The 18,982-nt window shown below is 41.2% G+C and overlaps 1 protein-coding gene across 9 annotated transcripts in view; it reads left to right on the forward strand.

Annotated features, from left to right (window-relative positions):
- The first annotated feature begins 516 nt into the window (after positions 1-516).
- LOC119019307 (probable E3 ubiquitin-protein ligase HECTD4) overlaps positions 517-18,982 on the forward strand; it is a 40,772-nt gene continuing 22,306 nt past the window's right edge. For 3 of the 9 annotated variants that reach the window (XM_037097768.1, XM_037097769.1, XM_037097771.1), the window contains exons 1-26: positions 517-1,202; positions 5,563-6,116; positions 7,959-8,048; positions 8,139-8,266; positions 9,718-9,826; positions 10,614-10,752; positions 11,142-11,312; positions 11,401-11,593; positions 11,716-11,877; positions 12,872-12,985; positions 13,084-13,224; positions 13,317-13,552; positions 13,652-13,794; positions 13,886-13,956; positions 14,052-14,172; positions 14,281-14,401; positions 14,511-14,639; positions 14,951-15,075; positions 15,506-15,659; positions 16,353-16,456; positions 16,644-16,842; positions 16,948-17,067; positions 17,157-17,261; positions 17,625-17,788; positions 17,951-18,196; positions 18,620-18,812. In XM_037097768.1, the coding sequence (XP_036953663.1) occupies positions 1,056-1,202; positions 5,563-6,116; positions 7,959-8,048; positions 8,139-8,266; positions 9,718-9,826; positions 10,614-10,752; positions 11,142-11,312; positions 11,401-11,593; positions 11,716-11,877; positions 12,872-12,985; positions 13,084-13,224; positions 13,317-13,552; positions 13,652-13,794; positions 13,886-13,956; positions 14,052-14,172; positions 14,281-14,401; positions 14,511-14,639; positions 14,951-15,075; positions 15,506-15,659; positions 16,353-16,456; positions 16,644-16,842; positions 16,948-17,067; positions 17,157-17,261; positions 17,625-17,788; positions 17,951-18,196; positions 18,620-18,812 (4,179 nt within the window). In that variant the 5' untranslated portion in view covers positions 517-1,055. The remainder of the gene's footprint in view (positions 1,203-5,562; positions 6,117-7,958; positions 8,049-8,138; positions 8,267-9,717; positions 9,827-10,613; positions 10,753-11,141; positions 11,313-11,400; positions 11,594-11,715; positions 11,878-12,871; positions 12,986-13,083; positions 13,225-13,316; positions 13,553-13,651; positions 13,795-13,885; positions 13,957-14,051; positions 14,173-14,280; positions 14,402-14,510; positions 14,640-14,950; positions 15,076-15,505; positions 15,660-16,352; positions 16,457-16,643; positions 16,843-16,947; positions 17,068-17,156; positions 17,262-17,624; positions 17,789-17,950; positions 18,197-18,619; positions 18,813-18,982) is intronic. The other 6 variants (XM_037097767.1, XM_037097772.1, XM_037097770.1 and 3 more) reach the window with 4 other exon arrangements.

Consider the following 18,982-nt stretch of genomic DNA (forward strand, 5'->3'; position numbering starts at 1 on the left):
CACAAAAGTAAAACAAAATAATCCTCTACCCAAATGCCTGTCTAAAAAGGAGGGTTTTGTAATTGCTTTTTAAAAGAGTCCACAGAGTCCAGAGATCTCAAGCATGCTGGGAGACTATTCCAAAGCTTCTTTCATAAAAGAGCGTGGTTACAAATATTAGTAGTGCACGGGCCAATTGTGTTAAAAACCTTTCAAAGCAAAGCAGTGGGTAGGATATCATAGGTTTTTGAGAGATGATTTTATTTCATTCATAAAATGGATGGGTTGGAAAAACCCAGTGAGAGGACTGTATGGGGGGGGATATACTGTATATACCCTGACCTTAGCAGGCGACTATGACTTCCAGTCTCCATCTTAAAGTTTTTATAAAACGGCTTAACATTACCACTAAACTATATAACAATCGCCCTTATTTCACTAATACAACATTAACTTGTGATGCTAAGCCTCCACAATGAACTCATGAATTCTTGACAGCTTTTATTCTGGGCCGCGGTGCATGCTGGGAGCAGCTAGTTGGCCTTGGAAACATGGCGTCGCACTGACAGCTGGGAGACTCTTGTTATCTTCTCCAGCCACTGACAGACCGGCTGGGCCGTTAGCGAAGCTGTCTGCGTCCTGAATTTAACTGTGAAATGAGCTTACTAGGGATGCAGTCGTCGTCCTGAAAAGGCTGTGGTTTTAACGGTACGGTGCAATAACGGATTTAGTACGGGTGTCACGCCCACTCTGCTCGGTAACGTTATAACGATACCGTACGGTAAGTTGGCTAACGAAGCCAGACAGCTAGCAGCCACTGTTAGCACGACACGACCACCCATGTTATGTGAAGAGGACCTGCCACTACTGTCTGCTCCCTGCTTGGCTGTCTTCCGTTTGCTTGCACCCAACTAGTACAGCCTGCCCTGACAAGCGCCATCGGCAGATAAAACGGCGACAGTCACGGTAGCTATGTTATTGTAGCTCGCTAACCGGCTAGCTAGGGCGTTTCTGTCATTCTGTCACTGAATTTTTAATGTTCGACCCCTTTGGCATCACTGTCGGAGGAGAGAGCGATGGGCTCCGGGGCTGTAGATTCGTCCCAGTGGCTTTCGGTGAAGGAGGAGACCATTTTCCTCCACGACGGACTCATTCGGGTCACAGATCTGGCCGAATTGCCCAGCGAAATTGGAGTATCGGAACAGGGGGACACCGAGCAAGAGGTGGGTGAAAGCCATCAACACACACGTATACACACATACGCTCAAAGGTTTATATATAGAAACACACACTCAGAGCTACGATAACGGTGTGTTTTGTGTCTGTTAATGTCAAACTGTGTTTTCACTGTGAGCTGCAACACCACCCTTGCTGATAACGGTAACGCTAACGCATGCAAGTTTGCTGCCCTACATGTTACTGACCCCCTGTCAAGGAAGCAGCCGTTGTCAACTCACTTCCTGTCATTTCCTTAAAAATTGAAGTCATACAAACCTCCCCTCTTGTAATCTAATCAGAAATGCAGCCATGTGTCGCGGTTATTATTAGGTTATATGGTCACGCAGTGGTCTTCTAATGGCACGTGCAAACGATGCGATGTGTGATTTGCTATCTAAGATTGTTTTCAAATAACTCAGTGTGCATGTGAGGTTAGGGTGCACACACATTTCACTTTGGTACCTCAGGTGTCAAGTTGCACAGCCTCAACTTGATTAGTATTGCCAGTGCAGCAGCTTTCCCATGCAGACAACTTCTCAAATTGCAACAAACAGTAAAGTATTTCTTTTAGGGCTAAAATGGCGGTGAGGAGGCCAGTGTTGTCTGTAACATAATGTGGGTTTATGTTATTTGATAATACACAGACTTTTGATGATTAAAGCTAGTGGAGATTTAGCTACATTACTTAATCGCAAGTGTTTTGTGGTTACAGTCAAGTGTAGCCTACTCAACAGTGGTCATTAAAAATGCTATCATGATCAATGGCCTGTGTTTTTGTTCTCTAAACACCAAGAAGCAATCCTCTGTTACAGTCTTTGTGTGGAACAGTCGGTATTTAGGATTAATTTGCTTTAGTATAGAGTGTTTTTAATGTGCTTCGCTGGAAGGTATGCTTTTAATTTGAAGGTAGAACCTAGAAACCGGACGTGCCTATGTTGTTTGATGCAGGGACTTTACAGTGATGCAGATGGAAACGTCAACATAATGATGTTACATTCTAGGTATTTCGGTATTCTATCATATATTAAAGGTAAAACCACTAATATCCATCCCTATTTAGAGTACATCAATAATAATGTTAGTAGTCAGTCACTAAATGGGTAGTACTGTAATCCCATTGGTATGTGTCATTCTCCTTAGCCTCAGTTTAACCAATGTGTATGGAATGCGAAGTTTATCCTCCGATACATGTGTCATGTATCCTATTTTACCTTTACAAAAAGTTCTCACCTGATTCCCTTTTCACAACCATATTTTGGTTCAGTTCTGGTGTTTTGTGTCCGTTGAATTTTAACCAAAAGGCATGCATATGAATTTGTGGCTCAGATGTACAAGTATCTTTTTAAAATAATGACTGGAAAATATTAACATCTTTCAAGCATCAATGTTCAAGTCAAGTCAGTACAGTTTGATTTATATACCCCGAATTTGCAAATCACATTGCTTCGTGGGCTTTACAATCTGTACAGTGAACAACATCCTTTGTCCAACAACAATCACTTGAAGCAGAGAAAAGAAATGAAGAAAACTTGGAAAGAGCCACGGAGGAGGGATCCTTCTCCCAGGGTGGACAGACATGCAATACATGTCGTGTGTACAGAGCAGAACAACAACATCAGTATATAGATACGATGACAAAAAATTGGACACAACTACATTACAAATATACATGGATCAGAGGATGATTGATCAGGCCAAGACGTCGCAAAATGCTGCCTGAGACACATGATGTCCTGTCTACTGTGGTGACCTGGAAGACGATAGGCCACACTAGACAGTTAACAAAAAAACATCAGAATGTATACAGATTGTGATCAAAAAGTACAGATATATTATATTCAGGGTCGATTTAATGGTCATTATACAAGACAGGGTTGCATAATGAAATGAGAGGACTGTAGTTCCTATATAACATGTACATAAACACAAATACACTCTGGAGATAATTCTTTGGTGGATTTTAATATTTGCGTCTGAGTGTATTTAAACAGTAGCAACAAGATGATGATGGAAATGATATGGCTTGCAGCTTCATTAAAAGTTGTACATCAGCTTTGAATGCGTGTGAGCACCAAGCATCAATAACATAAACACAGGGCCCACCTCTCATCACTGTGTGATCTATCACCTTCGAATCTGGTGAACATGTAACAGCAAATGAAGTTTATACCCCCAAAAATTCATGTTCATTTGCTAATATCCCAATGCATGGGGTTGTTGTCGAATATGTTATTACAGTAGTGCAGCTCATAGCTGTATGGCGGGAGAAATGGCATGTTGGCACAGTTCCAGACTTGGTAGTGGGGAATGTTTTTTACTCATGGAGTATGCTGAGATTAGTGTAAGGCTTTTGTGCACCTCAATAGACACTGCCTGCTTGATTTAACTTTTACAATATACTGTGTGGTGCATTCAACTGCACTAATTCAGCTAGTTATATTACTGCAGCATAACGTCTTCTGTCCTAACCTATTGACCAAGTTCTTAACTGGAGCTAAAAATAATGTTTGTTGCCCTTCCCCAATCCAGCACCACATCAAATTCAGTTTTGATTTTCAGACTCCTATCAGCAATCTGTTATGTTTTTAGTGTTAGAGACAGAACAGCTGCCGATGGCTCCTTTACTATTCAGCCATCAGCCACATGCTGTTTATTTGGCTGATAAAATATATAAAAGCATATGTTCAATCAGCAGCCTCCACAGATGACAAACCACTGGTTAATTGATGAATGTGAACATGCTGAGCTGTATTTGACCCCTCACCCCGTTCTTTTTTTTTTCATTTTGTTAAGCACAACAACAGACATGCAGTGACACAGCTTCTGATTGTATGGTTTTTTTTTGTTTAAGCTGCTCTAGAACAGGAAGACACAATGTGGACATGCTGGTAAAGGCATAATAAATGGCAACTGGACCTTTCATCAGGGAACATGCAAGATGTTGTGGATGCAGTTTAGCTGCAAGCACTAACTGAGGGCTGTTGTTTCTTTATTGAAATTGGTGTAATCTTTGTAGGCAATATTCTTTTGTTGACAGAACACACACAGAAATACAAAGTAAGGTTACAGTTGCTCCAAGATAATGTCCCTAAAATCCCTGGGATAATTTAACCTGAGTGAAAATGGTAACATGTATGTGGGCAAGACTTGACCCTGTAAGTTGACATGTTAATTAAAACATTTTGAAATGGGCTGATGCAAGTGCAAATAGAGAAAAAGTCCTGTCCAAAACACATCATGTGTTGGAAATCTGTACATTTTCACATTTACAAAGGCTCTAAAATCTAAAACCATAACAGTGCAGCCATGTTTGTTGGTGTCAGCAACACCCACTTATGGTAGGTAGTAGCTCATACCAAAACATAAGCATATCTTTCAAATCAGGGTTATATTTTGATTCTGTACAGTTCTGGCCTTCTTTGAGTCCGGTTATGAGACTGACTGGGTCAGTCACTGCTGTTGTTGTAGGTGTTGTGATGCTGACTATTTTTATCCACTTGCAGCAGTGTTTTGCAGAGCAAGGTGGAGAAGGCCCAGCTTCCAGCGAAGGAGTGTTACTGTAACATAAGTAGCATTTCTGAAATTGAATCAATACAGATTGTGCCTGCTAAATGGTATAATGGGTTTTTTCTAGTCCATGATTCACAGGCCACGGAGAGTAATCAATATCTGAAATGCAGCCTAAGTGCACATGAAGCACATTGTTTCACTTGTGATAGGCTATCCCAAATGTGCCTTGCTATCACTGACCTTTATTTTATGGACCAAGGAAATGTAGACCCAAGGTTTTATTCTGTGGAAATGACTTATGTTTAAAACATTGATATAATTGTAATAATTAATCTTGAACTAAGATTTTAAATGTGTATTCACTTACAATGTAACACACACCTTGTAACACACTGAGGAGAGCTGCTCCGTAGAATGTAGTTAATGGAAACCAGATTGTGTTTGAACATTCAAACACGTTCTTCGACAACTTTTACTAAAAAAATGTATAAAGGAAAGGATACATAATCAAACGTAATGTAAGCCACCTTGTGGACAAACTAGTTATTTTCGACTCTTCGTATTGTAGACCTGCCCTTGTAAAATGTTTTTATTCTGTTGCTGTTTAAGACAGACTTATGCTCAGTTTATGCTGTAAACTGAGGTAAAGAAGAACAGGTTCTTCTCACAACCCCAAATTAAATACCAGTCAGTAAAACTAAATTCTTCACCGCTGTTCTCCTCTTCTACAATTCATATTTCTGAGTGAATAGCCCCTCGGATGTGGAAAACAGTGTGTTTGTCTCCAAAGTTTCATGTTCTGTTCATGACATTTTCTCTTGCCTTTCTTCTTTGCTATCATCCCTCGTCTTACAGATTCTAACATTTGAGACGAAAAATCCGGTAGAGCTTGCTGAGCGACTACGTGCTGTCTGTGGGAATCAGAGCAATGCATATGCCCGTCTGCTGGAGTACCGTCTCAATGCTCTGCGTGGCCTGTGGGGGGCACAGCGGCAGCTGGCCCTGGAGGAACAGCAGGAGCGAGAGGGAACTGGAGGGGCTGATGAGGAGACCTTGGCCTTGCTCAAAAGACAAGGTCTGCTCCAGCAACCCGAGCAGGCGCCCTTCACCTCCCGTGTCGGTCTGCTGCTGGTCTTCCCACTCTTGCAGTCCCAGACTCGCAGTGACCCGGCGCTCTGCGGTGTCACAGCAGAGGTACTGCTAGCCTGCCTCCGGGACTGCCAGCCGCTCAGCCTCAGCAAAGAGCCCGCTGACTGCCTCAATGGCCTGGAGGGGCTGCTCTGCTCCTGGCTGGAAGATGGTGCCCAGGAGTCAGGCCAACAGCAGGGGCATGCTCAGATGCAGATCCTCCACACACACCGACAGAGGGAAAATGCTGCTGCAGCACTTGTGGCTCTCGCCTGTGCCAGGTGAGGTGATACATGCTCTCCTTGGTGTAACACCTTCACAATTCTTAGGATTCCTCTTTTGGCTCTTGTAGACAGTGTTTACAACCAAGTATATTTAAAGTCAACAGCAGGCATATTGTTATTTCATAAGTAACAAAAACTCATGAAGTGGTAAAAGCATTCTAAGTAATGTAATTAAGAAGTATCATGGTGGAAAACTACTGAGTTATTTCATTAGTAACTCTGCTTACAAGCAGGTCAGTTATTCCTGGCAGCCGAAGCTTAATTAAGCATGTAACTGACTGAGTGAGTAGTTCCCCCCATCTCTCTCTTCACTGAAAGTGCTTCATAAATGATCATGTCTGATTCCATGCTCAAAACTGTTCAACACACACTGGGTTGTTTGCACTGTATGATAAAGGAGTAGGTGAACATTTGTAGGTCTGAAATTAACAGTTGATTTCATTAATGATTAATCTGTTGATTATTATCTCATTGAATAGATTAGTTGTTTGGTCTGTAAGATGTCAGAAACCAGTGGAAAATGATCATCAGCATTTCCCAAAGCCTAAGATGACATCCTCAAATGACCTCTTGTTATTTGTGTAAATCCTTAAACTTGTGGGCAGAAACAGACTTCCTGTTCTGATGCGCTGACCTCAAACTAGCCTGCTCAAACTAGCTTGCTGTAGCTGGAACTGTACTCTGTAAGCATACACTGTTTGAAATGTATACTTGAGTGTAAGTCAAATGTATTATTTTGCCTCCTGATGTAGCTGGAATTCCCCTGAGCAGCATTACAGAGCCCTCAGGTTAGACAGGGCTCAGAAAGGGTGGTGCTGATTCTTTTTATAACCAATATTTGCTTCGCTCAAAAAAAAAATCTTGTGTTTTCTCATCTAGCCCATGGAAGAATGTGCTTGGGTTTTGTTTTTTTTTTTCCGTTTTTTTTTTTTTGCATTGGTCTTCTGCTGGTGACAACTGATCTTGACTTGTCAAAACCAGAACTCTCCACTCTTTGTTCAGCCTTATGTTGAGGCTGAGAGCTCTTTGTTAGCTGGAACCATCCAGCCCCAGCGCCTTTTCACCGACAGTGGGAGCTAATTAAAGAGCCATCAACGTTACTCCCCCTCACCAGTGATGGAGTTGGTTAGTAAATTCGCTAGTGAGACTGCCGTGTTTACATAGTGAAGTGGAGAGGGGGACACCAACACATGACTCATATGTGCTGTCTGTCGCCATGTAAACACTGAATAAAACATACAATTCTGTACACCACATGGGAGAATTATTTGCAGCGCAAACACTGTGATAAGCTGGTGATACACAGGTCAAATTCTTTTATTTATTTATTTTTTCATTTTTTTAGCCGTCCTTGTTGTAACATACATCTGGTGGCTTTTGGGCATTGATGGTAAAAATGATGTCACTACCAGAGAAATCAGTCGTGTCAGTCTATATGTTTATATAACCTGCTTTCAGAGATAGTTACAAGTTTTACCTCTGGACCAGAAACTGCGGCAGCAGTGAATAGCAGCTTCAGTAGGTCCCTTTTTGCATACATCTTTTCCCTGAATATAAGCCCATGAGTCAAAGCAGTAAATGAACAGTGCACAAACTTAAGTAGGTTGCTCATTACACCCTGCAGAGACTCACAGTGTAGCATCATCTCTCTGCTACACTGAAGGAAAAAAAAATGTTTTATTCAGATTAAAAAACGATTGAATTGAATCCCTAGCACATTACATGGGGTCCCCTCCATAATTCGAGCCAAGCATTATTCCACTTACAGTTTGAGAACAGCTTAAGTATGGATTTTCCCCTTGTGTTTCATGCTGACTAATCTGCCAAACTCTTCTCCAGGGGATCGCTGAAGACCTTCATCCACACTGTTCACCTGCTGCAGAAACAAACTGATCTGGGCCAGCTCCCTGTGTCAGATGTCTTATACAGGTAAGGGGCGTACTTCAGTTTATTTGAAAGATAGCTATACAGTATTAGACTATCCCAATGAATAACCACACTGTGTCTTCCCTGCTTCAGACTCTTGCTTTTGGAAGGAGGCCCAGGTTCTCCATCCTGCCTCCTGGGCGGCAAACACAGTGTGTCATGGGGTTTTGAGGACATGCTGCCCACACCTGATAATTCTGCTGGAGGAGCAGAGAGTAAAGGTAAAATGATCAGCCTCTACATTTGTAAATCTGTATAATGGGTCACAGTCAGTGCAGTTCTTGATGTGGTTGTGATTAGTTACCTGTGATTAGTTGTACCTTAGCTGTAAGATATAACTTGCCTGTGTTGTATAATGACACATAAATCACCTTGAATCTTGAACCTAGTTTTGTGGCTTGCAGATTGTAGGGAGGACTGTGCCTGTCATATTTCATACAATACTGCCCTGCTTCCCTGACTTATTTATTCACCTTTTAGATTATTTATAATGCCCTTTGTATGAAATACATTTAGTGTGTGAAAAAGGAGGGTGGAGACATACAAGATTCATCATCCTAATTTTACTGTAAATGTGTGTATAGTGAAGTGATTAGGTCCAATGTTGAATCAAAGAGAAGAGCTGTCACTGTAAGAGGATTAGAGTTGTGGAAATTTCTCGAGATGTGGACGATTATGCATCAGTGCAGAGACGGGGCATAACTGTGAGTTTGCAGCTTATGTTGATTGTTGATTTTCTGGCCTCGGCTGGACATCAAAGTTGTAAAGTCATGTTGTAACACTGCTTGTTTGCATCGAATAGTGTGAACATCAGGCTAACAATTCATATATTAGGGGATATTTCGGAGGCAGGCAGATATCAGCAGTGAGTGATTACAAAATCTACTCAGTATTTTGAAAGCTGACATCTGGGCACATTTTGGATTTGATGAACATACTGGAAAGCACGGACTAGACAATATGCACGCTGTGTGTAAAATCTGCCTTACAATAATTACTATCCATGTTAAGGTGTGTGCAGCAGAATCATGTTTGTGATGTTTGCTACATTCAGGATGTGCCCTGTCTAAAAGCTATGTGAATATTATATCTTTGTAAATAACAGAAACCATGTAAGGCACTGTACTGATATTGGTCATAAAGATTGAAAAGATACAGATTTTTGTTGTAGTCTGATTTTAAAGGAACTTCTAGATTAAAGGGGGATTTACATTTATCTTATTGCTTGTATTCAATTTGGAAAAAGTAGTCATGTGCAGTAATGAAAAATTGATGATGCCAGACATTGTGATGCATCAAAAATCGTTGACAGGTGTATCGTAATCAAATCAAATCTTGAGGTCAGTGAAGAGTCACACTTTCTATAGAGGAGAAGTGATAAAGCAGAGGAGGACAGAGTGATGTTCACTCTCCAGCAAGCTGATCTTGTAGAGTGATGGAATCTGATCAGGAAACATACTGTATCAATAGAGCAGGTCTGTATATTTACATTTCAAGCTGGCACGAGAAGAGTCCAGACTCTCATTAAAATCTTCACAATGAAAAATTAAGCAGTGCAAACACCCTAATCCACTACTCTACCGCCCCCAACGTATCATTGTAATTATCCATCATCTGTCATCTATCTGTCATTAACCTCATATCAAATTCTTTCTTTCCCCATGTCATCCAGACACTGACCTCGGGCGCTGTCTAGCCACAGACGGGCTCTATCTGTATACCACTAACTCCTCTGGGAGAGGACTCAGCAAGCTGGGCTCTGGTTTACATGGGACACTGAGGTAATGTGACACTCCTTCCTGCCTGCCTTTCTTTATCCACAGCATTCAGAGAACAGCAAGAGAGACAGACAGAAAGACAGAAGGGAAACACTAAAAATATCCCTTATCACTTTCCCATCCCAGTGCAACAATAGTCTTATTTCCTGGACATTTTTAAATCAATATCTGCAGTACACAATCACATCCTCCCAAACTGTCTTTGATTGATTTGGTCGATTTTAAAAAAGGGACAAAAGGGGCGTGTGGTCTTAATGCCATGCTGTGGTAGCAAATTACCCATTTTGCAGCAGAAGGCAGCTTCCTTCCACAATGTGTTTTTAAGAATTCAGAGGTCCTAGAGTTCAATTTTTCATTGGCAGAAGAGATATGTATGGCAGGTTTAGCCTGTGAATTAGCTGATTATATGCTAGAAATGTCTCTCTTTTCTCATTTCCATCTGAGAAATAACAACTTGAAAAAGAAACAATTATGTTTGGAAATAGGACACACTATAGCAATAACCTTCGGCAATTAGCACTACTAGCAAGCAATGTTAAGAGAACAACTAGATTTGGAGACTCATGATAGCTTTGAACAAGCAAGACCAAGTCTTTTCTTGGAGGGCAAACTCTTAGTTATATTTTTATTTTCAACTCTGAAAAGTGTGAAGAAAATGCAAAATTTTGTGGAAAATGTTATTTAATGTCTGAAGTTGATTTAGTTTTGTGACTCAACTCATTTATCTTCAAATCCAAAAAGTATTCAGATAGAACACAGAAATAGATGCACAGTGTTTGTGTTTGTGCAGGGGTTTTGTGTACTGTCGAAATGAAGAGTTGGAGCCTGGCTGGGTGGTGTTCAGCAGTGGTCGCCTCCTCCACCGTCCCTCTTCCTTTGATGCCAAGCCTCATCAGCTGTGCCAGGTCGTTGACCCCTTCACCCTCCAGGTACTGTGTACTCTCATTTCTCTCTTTTCAGTTTGATGCTGAATCATTCAGTAAATGTCACCTTATTCTGTTTCACTGTCATCATGATTCTCACAGAAATTCTTATTTTTCATTTACTATCCTGTCTTGCAATATCAAAATGATTTGAACAAACAAGGCATGAAAGCCCACAATGGGGCAGCATTTCTCTTTATTCACGGTGCATTGAAGCCACAATGCATATACATATAAGATATGAAGAGGAAAAAGACAGATGTATTTGAATTTGTATGAGGAAGAGGTGTGTATAAAAGCTATGTGGCCATTAAAATCCAACCAACTCTGTAAAATTCAGTTGAAATGACAAGTGTAGCCACAACCAAGATTAATGTTCTCTATTCCATTTCCAGGTGTGCCAGATTGTGTCCATGCCAGCTCATCACTTCCCTGTGGGCAGCAGCATGACCACACTGCACCTCTGCTCAGATGGAACCTACCTGTACTGGGTCTGGTCACCAGCCAGCCTCAATGAGAAGACGCAGAAAGGCCATTCTGTCTTCATGGATGTCTTTCATCTGTCTGTGAGTACTACATGCCCTGCCATACACAGTTTGTTTATGGCTGTGTTCCATCTTTTGATGTTTTCTTTCCTCCCTGTCGATGGTGCAGACACAGACGGGGTTGTGCGTTGCAGACATCTTACAGGAGAGGGTTATTCTTACTCGCAAGGAAGGCGAGTCTTCGAAGTGCTTGAATGAGCTTCTCTTGAGTCGAATGTCACGTTTCCGGGCCTCCCATTCTGCCACATTGGCTGCTCTAACAGGCTCTGCAATCACCAACACAGTCAAAGAAGAACAGTCTGGTAATTCATCAGCAGAACATGGAATCATCCAAAATCATACATGCTTTCATGTGAAAATCATGTGGATCATATGGTTAATAATATTTTTTCTGATGACAATCTCTCATGACAATTTTTTATAGCTGTCAACACTAGCTGTGGACTCCCTCTAAAGACCCTGAGAAAAACCCCTATGTATGTGTGCGGAACTTATCTAGTGATGCTGGTCTCACCTCCTGGTGTATCTGGGAGCTCGGCCACACGCTCCCTGTTTGGAGGTACCAGCAGCCTCTCCTCTCTCAAAAGTAAGAGCACACAGACACAGACACTTATAGATCCTCTCTGTATTGAGTTTTCTGTCATCACATCTGACAGTCTTTCTGCGATTTTGTTTTTCTCAGAAAGTTAGAAATGATGAGATTGAATACAGATAGTGGTACATTGCAAAGACTTTGGAAAGTCAAGAAATAAATCAAGCATTTGACATCATGAGTTACTGATGGTTGACAAATATTCTGATGATAAGATGAACAGAGCTTTAAGTCGTAAGAAGAAGTTTGATGATAGTAAGATATGTTACATTTGAACTCACATAACATTAATATAGACTAAGGGATGCTCTGATGGGGAAATTCTGGGCAGATGCTGTTTAGATGTTTTTAAATAGCCAATGTTCGCAACTGGTTTTCTATTGTTGTATTTTTATTATTTTATTATTTATTGCCCCTTTTTGTGCAGGGGAAACAAATAAGTCTTCATTATAAAAAACAACTTCATTGTTGTAGTCTTTCAGACCGTCATTACTCAATTTTTGAAAGACCACACATTAGATCAGACAAATTTATGAGACAACCTTTAATAAAATCTCCTTTCACATGAAGAAAATAATAAGCCTTTTGACTACTATACAACTACCTAATCAATCAAAATATTTTTTCAATATTTACATGGCCTTAAGAACTGATGGCAGGTATGTCACAAACCAGTAGCCCATGAATGTGCGACACAAAAGACAAAAATCAGTAACTACTATTTTTGAATGTCACCTTATTTCACAATAAGCTGATGGCAGTCAACAAGGTGAATATTGGCCAGTACCAATACCCATAAATGGATGGATCCCTTACAGAGACATTTATAAACTGTGATAAAACATAGTGCATTATTTGTGACTTAATAATCTTTTCTCTTTTTCTTTTTTTTTTTTTGCAAAAGGGCAAAAAAAATGTAGGAACCCCAAAGTTTTGAACTATACAGTATTGTCAGCAATTAGTTTATTCACTTTTCGTTTTTTGTCAGTTTTAGCCTCAAGCCTGGTTTTTAACCTGGCTGATGGTCAGTTCAGCAGCCGTGCAGACCTCATTGATGCTCCTGGCAGTTCTCTCGGCAGGGGAGCCCAGGTGGCAGGACTAGGTGAGCTCACCTTTCGTTACATTCTGCTGTTAAGTGCTGAACTCACAGAGGATAGCCACACAATGTGACCTTTATTTGTGGAATCCTTTGCTTTGCAGGAGCATGTTATGATGCACTGAACAACTTGATCTGGACCTGCTCCAGTGACTATATAGATCAGTGGTGCAATCCTGGGAACCAAGCCTTTCATCATGTGTGCCATAGGCTCGGTGTCAGCCATGTCATTAAAGAACCCAAAGGTACATATGTTTTTAAAAAATCACTGAACCCCCCAGATGCTCTTTGTATGTAGTCAGAAATTTCAACATCTGCAACACTTGTCCTTTTACAGAGGAAACTGTGGCCACTGGCGAGGTGATCAACCAGCTACTTCATCATGTAGGTGCTATGTGTATCCACCAGCTCAACCTGCTGGCGGCCAGTAGCAACAGCCTGCCGCTGGGGGCCCTACTGGGTAAACAACATCCCATCGAGGCCCGTCACTTTAGCAGCATCTGTGACATCATGGAGAAGGCCATGGTCAATGGAGATACATGTATCATCCGCTGCATCTTGGTCGTGTTCCAGGTTAGTTTGAGGTGCACTTTGGGACAGTTTCTCACAAAATGATGCAGCAATTTTCTGTGTTTCTGATTTATTTATATTTTTTTGGTCTACCCTTTCTAGGTTGTTTTTAGGTTTTTCAATCCTCAGTCAGAGCAGAATAGGGAGAGTGTGCGTCGTTCAGGTCTGCTCTTATGGCAGCTACTCATGGCTCCAGTGGATCAGATAGGATCGGAGATTCAGAGAGAAGTGTGCCTGGCCATCAGGTAAGTCTTATATAAAACAGAAATAATAGTTCCATTTTTTTTGCACAATTTGTGATCATAATGATATTTAAATGAACCTCTGTCTCTGTAGCTCAGGCCTGAATACTTTGTATCAAGGGGAGGCTGAACTTAACAAACTGCTGAAACTGGTTTTAACTGAGGGTAACTATAACATTTTAATATAACTGGCACTTTATCTGTTTTGGGTTGTGTATGTGATTTGTCTAATATTCTGCTTATCTGTCTGTGACACTCAGGTGAAAGGAACAGTGGCTTGTCTCAACTACGTGATGTCATCCTTACAAACTTGGCAGATCAACTTCAGAAAAACAGATTTGGGAGTGAAGAGGATGACCACTACAGGTATGTGGCTATTATGTAAGTACAGGGTGCAAAATCATTTCCCATAGCCTATAATAACACAGAACAGTAGCACTCATAGTATTAAAAATTTAATAAGATATTATTTAAAATCTCTTTTTACAGATTGAATGATGAGCTCCTGCACTGCATCCTCAAGACTGTAGTCCGGGAATCCTGCCTCCTCATTACTAAATGTCAGACTGTCGCCCGAGACGATTTCCAGAAGCTGCTCTCCACTGTGCCAGTATGAATTATAAGTTCAACAGAACAAAATGCCATCTGTGTTGACTGAGATAACGTATTTTGTCAGATTGCACCATTGCCAAACTTGATATGGTTTTACCTCCTTGTAGGTGGTCTCACCTAGTCTGCGCTACCTCATGGCTGTTCAGAACCACCTCCTCAGTAACACCATTCTTATCCGTCCTGATGATAATGACGACAGTGACAGCTCCCTACAAGGGGAAACAATGAAGGTACAGGTAAACATCCCCTTTAAATACCCCTCTGTGCACGTGGAGTCTGGTTCTGTGAGACCAACCAATCAAATGGAGCAATGGATTAATGTTCTTTTCATATACTGTGATTTGTGTTTTTTGCAGTTTTTATACTGGTTAACAGTGTTGTATTAATTAAGGATTTATTTTTAGTAATAGCACAGATTATTTTTGGCATAAAGTAAGGACCTTTTGTGTGTGTAAACTTTCCATATTGTACGAGAGATGTGTGATCATTGTGAATCTTGGAAGCAGTGGTTACGTAAGTTTGGGCCTATGCTATGTGCTGTCCTCAGGAGCTCCAAAGCAGTATCCTGTCCCTAGCAACCAAAATCCTGGTGGGATGTGATGAAGTGCTAGAGACCCTGCAGCAGGTGACCACAGCTCTCATTAACAGCGACATCCCCGACAGAGAAACCAGGTAAACATTTAATTTCATCTCTATTAAAAGTACCTTTTTAGAATGGGAATATAACCTTTCACAGGGAGACCTACAGCTGCTGCTAAATCCCCTTTTAAAATATACTTACAATATTGCATGAGCAGACATTTGAAGTCAATATCTATTACTGTAAAACCATAATAACTGACAGAAATACAACCAGACATGATGCTCTCTTGTTTGACTCTAATGCACTATTTCGCCGTGAAACAAGATTTAGTTAAATCTGAGTCATGCTGCTGTGGCCTCCTAAGGAGAATAAAAGAGTGCATGAAAACTCATTTATGGATGCTGGTTCTTTAAATCGCAGTGGATTTGTTTCACCTCTTCAACATTGCCCATTACTTATCTTGTTCTTCTATCTAGGATCCATCACCGCAACATTTTATTTTTCTCTTTTCTTGTTCAGGTTGAAAGGCTTGGAACAGGTAACCAAGGCAACCATGCTTGGGCACCTGCTGCCAGTTTTGCTCACCACTTTGATGCACCCAAACCTGCAGACCCTCACACTCGCCGATGCCCTCATGCCTCAGTTGGTGCAGTTGGTCCTCTACACCAGCCAGGTTAGGGTCTTGCCAATCCCAAATCTAAATTCTTGCAATACAATTTTTTTTTCTGTCAGTCATCCTTATCAACCCTGTAGAGCCCAACATATTTTAAATGTTTAGCAGGCCACTGTGGAGACTCACACCCGAACCAACAGCTCTATCTCAAAAACAGAAAGAAGCTGTCAGTTACAAGTTGTTTCATTTAAAAGCACGACCTCCTCTTCAATACCAAATGTGTGGCATATGTAGCCTTTCCTTTTAAACACATTTAAAAATCACCAGACAAAAGAACAAATAGCACTTAACCTGTTGTAAATAGCTATGATGAATTGTATCTCAGTCCATGAAAGAGAGGGAGAAGTGATTTCAGGCCAGTCCCAAAAAGAATGTGTTCCACAAAATTTCTCTACGTCAACAGTGACAACAAGACAAATCCCTAACGCTCGGAATATAAGTCATTAAAAAAACTTCAATCCACAAAGCAGCCTTTTAAGAACAAACAACAATGTGCAGTGAGAGCCAGGCAGCTGCCGCTGTTAACTGACGGTGATTGTGTGATGTGATTTTAAGCAAAAAAACTTGAACTCATAATGTCTTTGTCACCACTCATGATGGTGTTGTTGTAGTTATTGTCTTGGCAACTTGTTTTAATAAAAGATGATGAATATTATAAAGGGTTAAAGTATTTATTTTCACTCTGATTTCCAGACTGCCCTGTTATTAAAGACTCAGTCACCACTTTTCACTGATGAGCCTCCACTAATGGGTGGCCCTCTAGGGCAGGGGGCGAAGGCATGTGTTGCTGATGACAAGTAAGTTCTCTGAAGACGACCATAAGAATGTTAATATAAATTCACAATGAATCATAACTAAGCATTTTATTGAGGACAGTCGGATGTGATTATGATTATAGGAGGCTATATGTCAACTTAAGTTCTAGCTGTCTGTCATAAGCTCAGTTATCCAAAACCAGTAATTCCTTTGTATCCTTCATGTTAGAATCCTTGATGAACGTGAGGAGCCTGGTTTCCTGACTGGACTGAAGATCCCTGCCCCATGGGCTGCTGGGAAGACAGTAGAAACGGTGCATCCTGTGAGGGACAATTACAAGTTCAAAGAGACGGTACACATCCCAGGGGCCCGCTGCCTGTACCTACGCTTTGACTCTCGCTGCTCCTCACAGTATGACTATGACAAGGTAATGGAATCCCTTAGCTCTCACATACATTGTGTGCAGTGTCTCAAGTATAGCAAAGCTCTAGTTTGGTATATTTTGTACTAAATATATTCTCTGATGTTTTAGCTGGTTATCTATGCTGGTCCCAACACCAACAGTCGCAAAGTAACAGAGTACGGAGGGAACACTCTGGGATATGGCAGTCGTAGTGTCTTGGGAACAGGATGGCCCAAAGACCTCGTCAAGGTAAAAGAAGTTGTTTTGCACAGATGTACATTGTGAACATATAGTGTGCATAAAATCTTGAAGAGATACATTTTCGTGTCTGTTCTTAGGTTGAAGGAGACACTGTGACGTTTTCCTTTGAGATGAGGAGTGGACGTGAACACAACACTCCCGATAAAGCCATGTGGGGGTTCTCTTGCACTGTCAGAGCTCAGGTAAATCTAGAGATACAGCCATTAATCAGGTCATTGTCAACTTTTAAAGTGATTCATCAGTTTTGGAAATTCTCTGGTTCCAATTTCTTAATTGGTATTATTTTCAGGTTTCTTTCACCTCTTTGATAGTAAAGTGAATATCTTTGGGTTGTGATCAAAGCGAAACTTTTGAGGATGCCTTCTTGGGCTTTGGGAATCCACAGATTAATGGACAATGAAGATAATAGCCCACAGCCCTAGGTAGAACGTGGAAGCACTGGCATGTCCCAAACATCTGTATTTACCGTTATTTAGTCATACTGGCTGTATGGAACATGAAAAGCGACCCCTGATTCTGAGGATGCTTTTTGTTTCTGTATTCAGGAGTCATCAGAGGACGTCTCTGGGGGCCTCCCCTTCCTGGCAGACCTTGCACTGGGTCTGTCAGTTCTCGCGTGCTCGATGCTCCGCATCCTGTATAACGGGCCAGAGGTGACAAGAGAGGAGGAGGCCTGCCACGATTTGCTCTGCTCAAAGCTGCTGCAAAGGTGACACAGCTGAATAAACTTACCACAAAATGTCTCCCAGTGATATTGATTGCAAATGTGGTAAAAATAGCACACTGTAAGAATTGGTACATGTTCTTAAGTGGTATAAATTTGAACAAGCCTAGATGACAGACTGGTGACAGGTTTTGTTTTTTCCTTTAGGTGTCAGTGGCAGGTGGAAGCAAATGGTGCAATCTCTCCTGCCCTCACACCCAGCCCTTCACCTCTGCCGCTCACTATTGAAGAAGACCGGGAGTTTACCTACCCCTCTGATGTGCTCATCCCACCCCCAGGCCTCATGCCAGGCACCTATTTCGATTTGCCACGTATCCGCCTCCCTCCAGGCATTATGGGTAGACTACGAGAAGTGTCTGGAAGGGCTCGACCACAATTCCGTCCGAGCATAAAGTAAGAGGTCCATTCTGTTACAGCACAGAGGGTGTACATTTGACAATTTTTTGCAAACTACCAAAAACTAAGAGAGGTGAAGCAACATAAAGCAACACTTTATAAGACTGTAATTGTCAAGAACCAAGCTCAGAGTTTTGTGAAAGAAGTACATAAGAAAATACTAATGTTTATTCTCCCTGGTCCTCAAAGCCCTTTCGATTTTATTTGGCTGATTCATCCTGCCCCATCTGGGCATTTTGTATTGCAGTTATTCCCATTCATAGCTGGAAGTTTGCCCCAGGCATAGTTGTGTGTTTGTTGGTTTAATGATAAAATGGTCACAGAAGATAGTGATATCACTGCATACCCTCTATAAAGTGTATCTGTTTTTGTTTCCTTGTAAAGCATCACTATTTCACTTAACCGTTTCTTTTCTTCAAGGGAGGTGATCAGACCAGATGTTATGGAGGAGGTCATAGTATCTTGTGTCATTAAACATCTAAGCCTTGTGGATGCCCTTCAGTCACTTGTCAACTACCAGTACCGTGAGGATCACGCTGAGGAGTATGACCTGGTCTGTAAGATCATGGTTGAGACCTTCAAGAAGATCAATGCAATGCAGCGTCAGCTGCAGGTGAGCTTCTGCTACAAGAAACTAATACAATATAGTTTAAAATCATGTTTGCTCGCTGTTAGTGGAAAACACACTGTAAACACTTTGCAGTGCGTTTGTCAGTTTTTAATTAGGGTATTCTAGAAAGTTCTACTTTAGTATTTAGTAGTATCATTAATTACTTTTTGTCA

The sequence above is a fragment of the Acanthopagrus latus genome, chromosome 5 (assembly GCF_904848185.1).
Source record: "Acanthopagrus latus isolate v.2019 chromosome 5, fAcaLat1.1, whole genome shotgun sequence".
NCBI classification, from domain to species: domain Eukaryota; kingdom Metazoa; phylum Chordata; class Actinopteri; order Spariformes; family Sparidae; genus Acanthopagrus; species Acanthopagrus latus.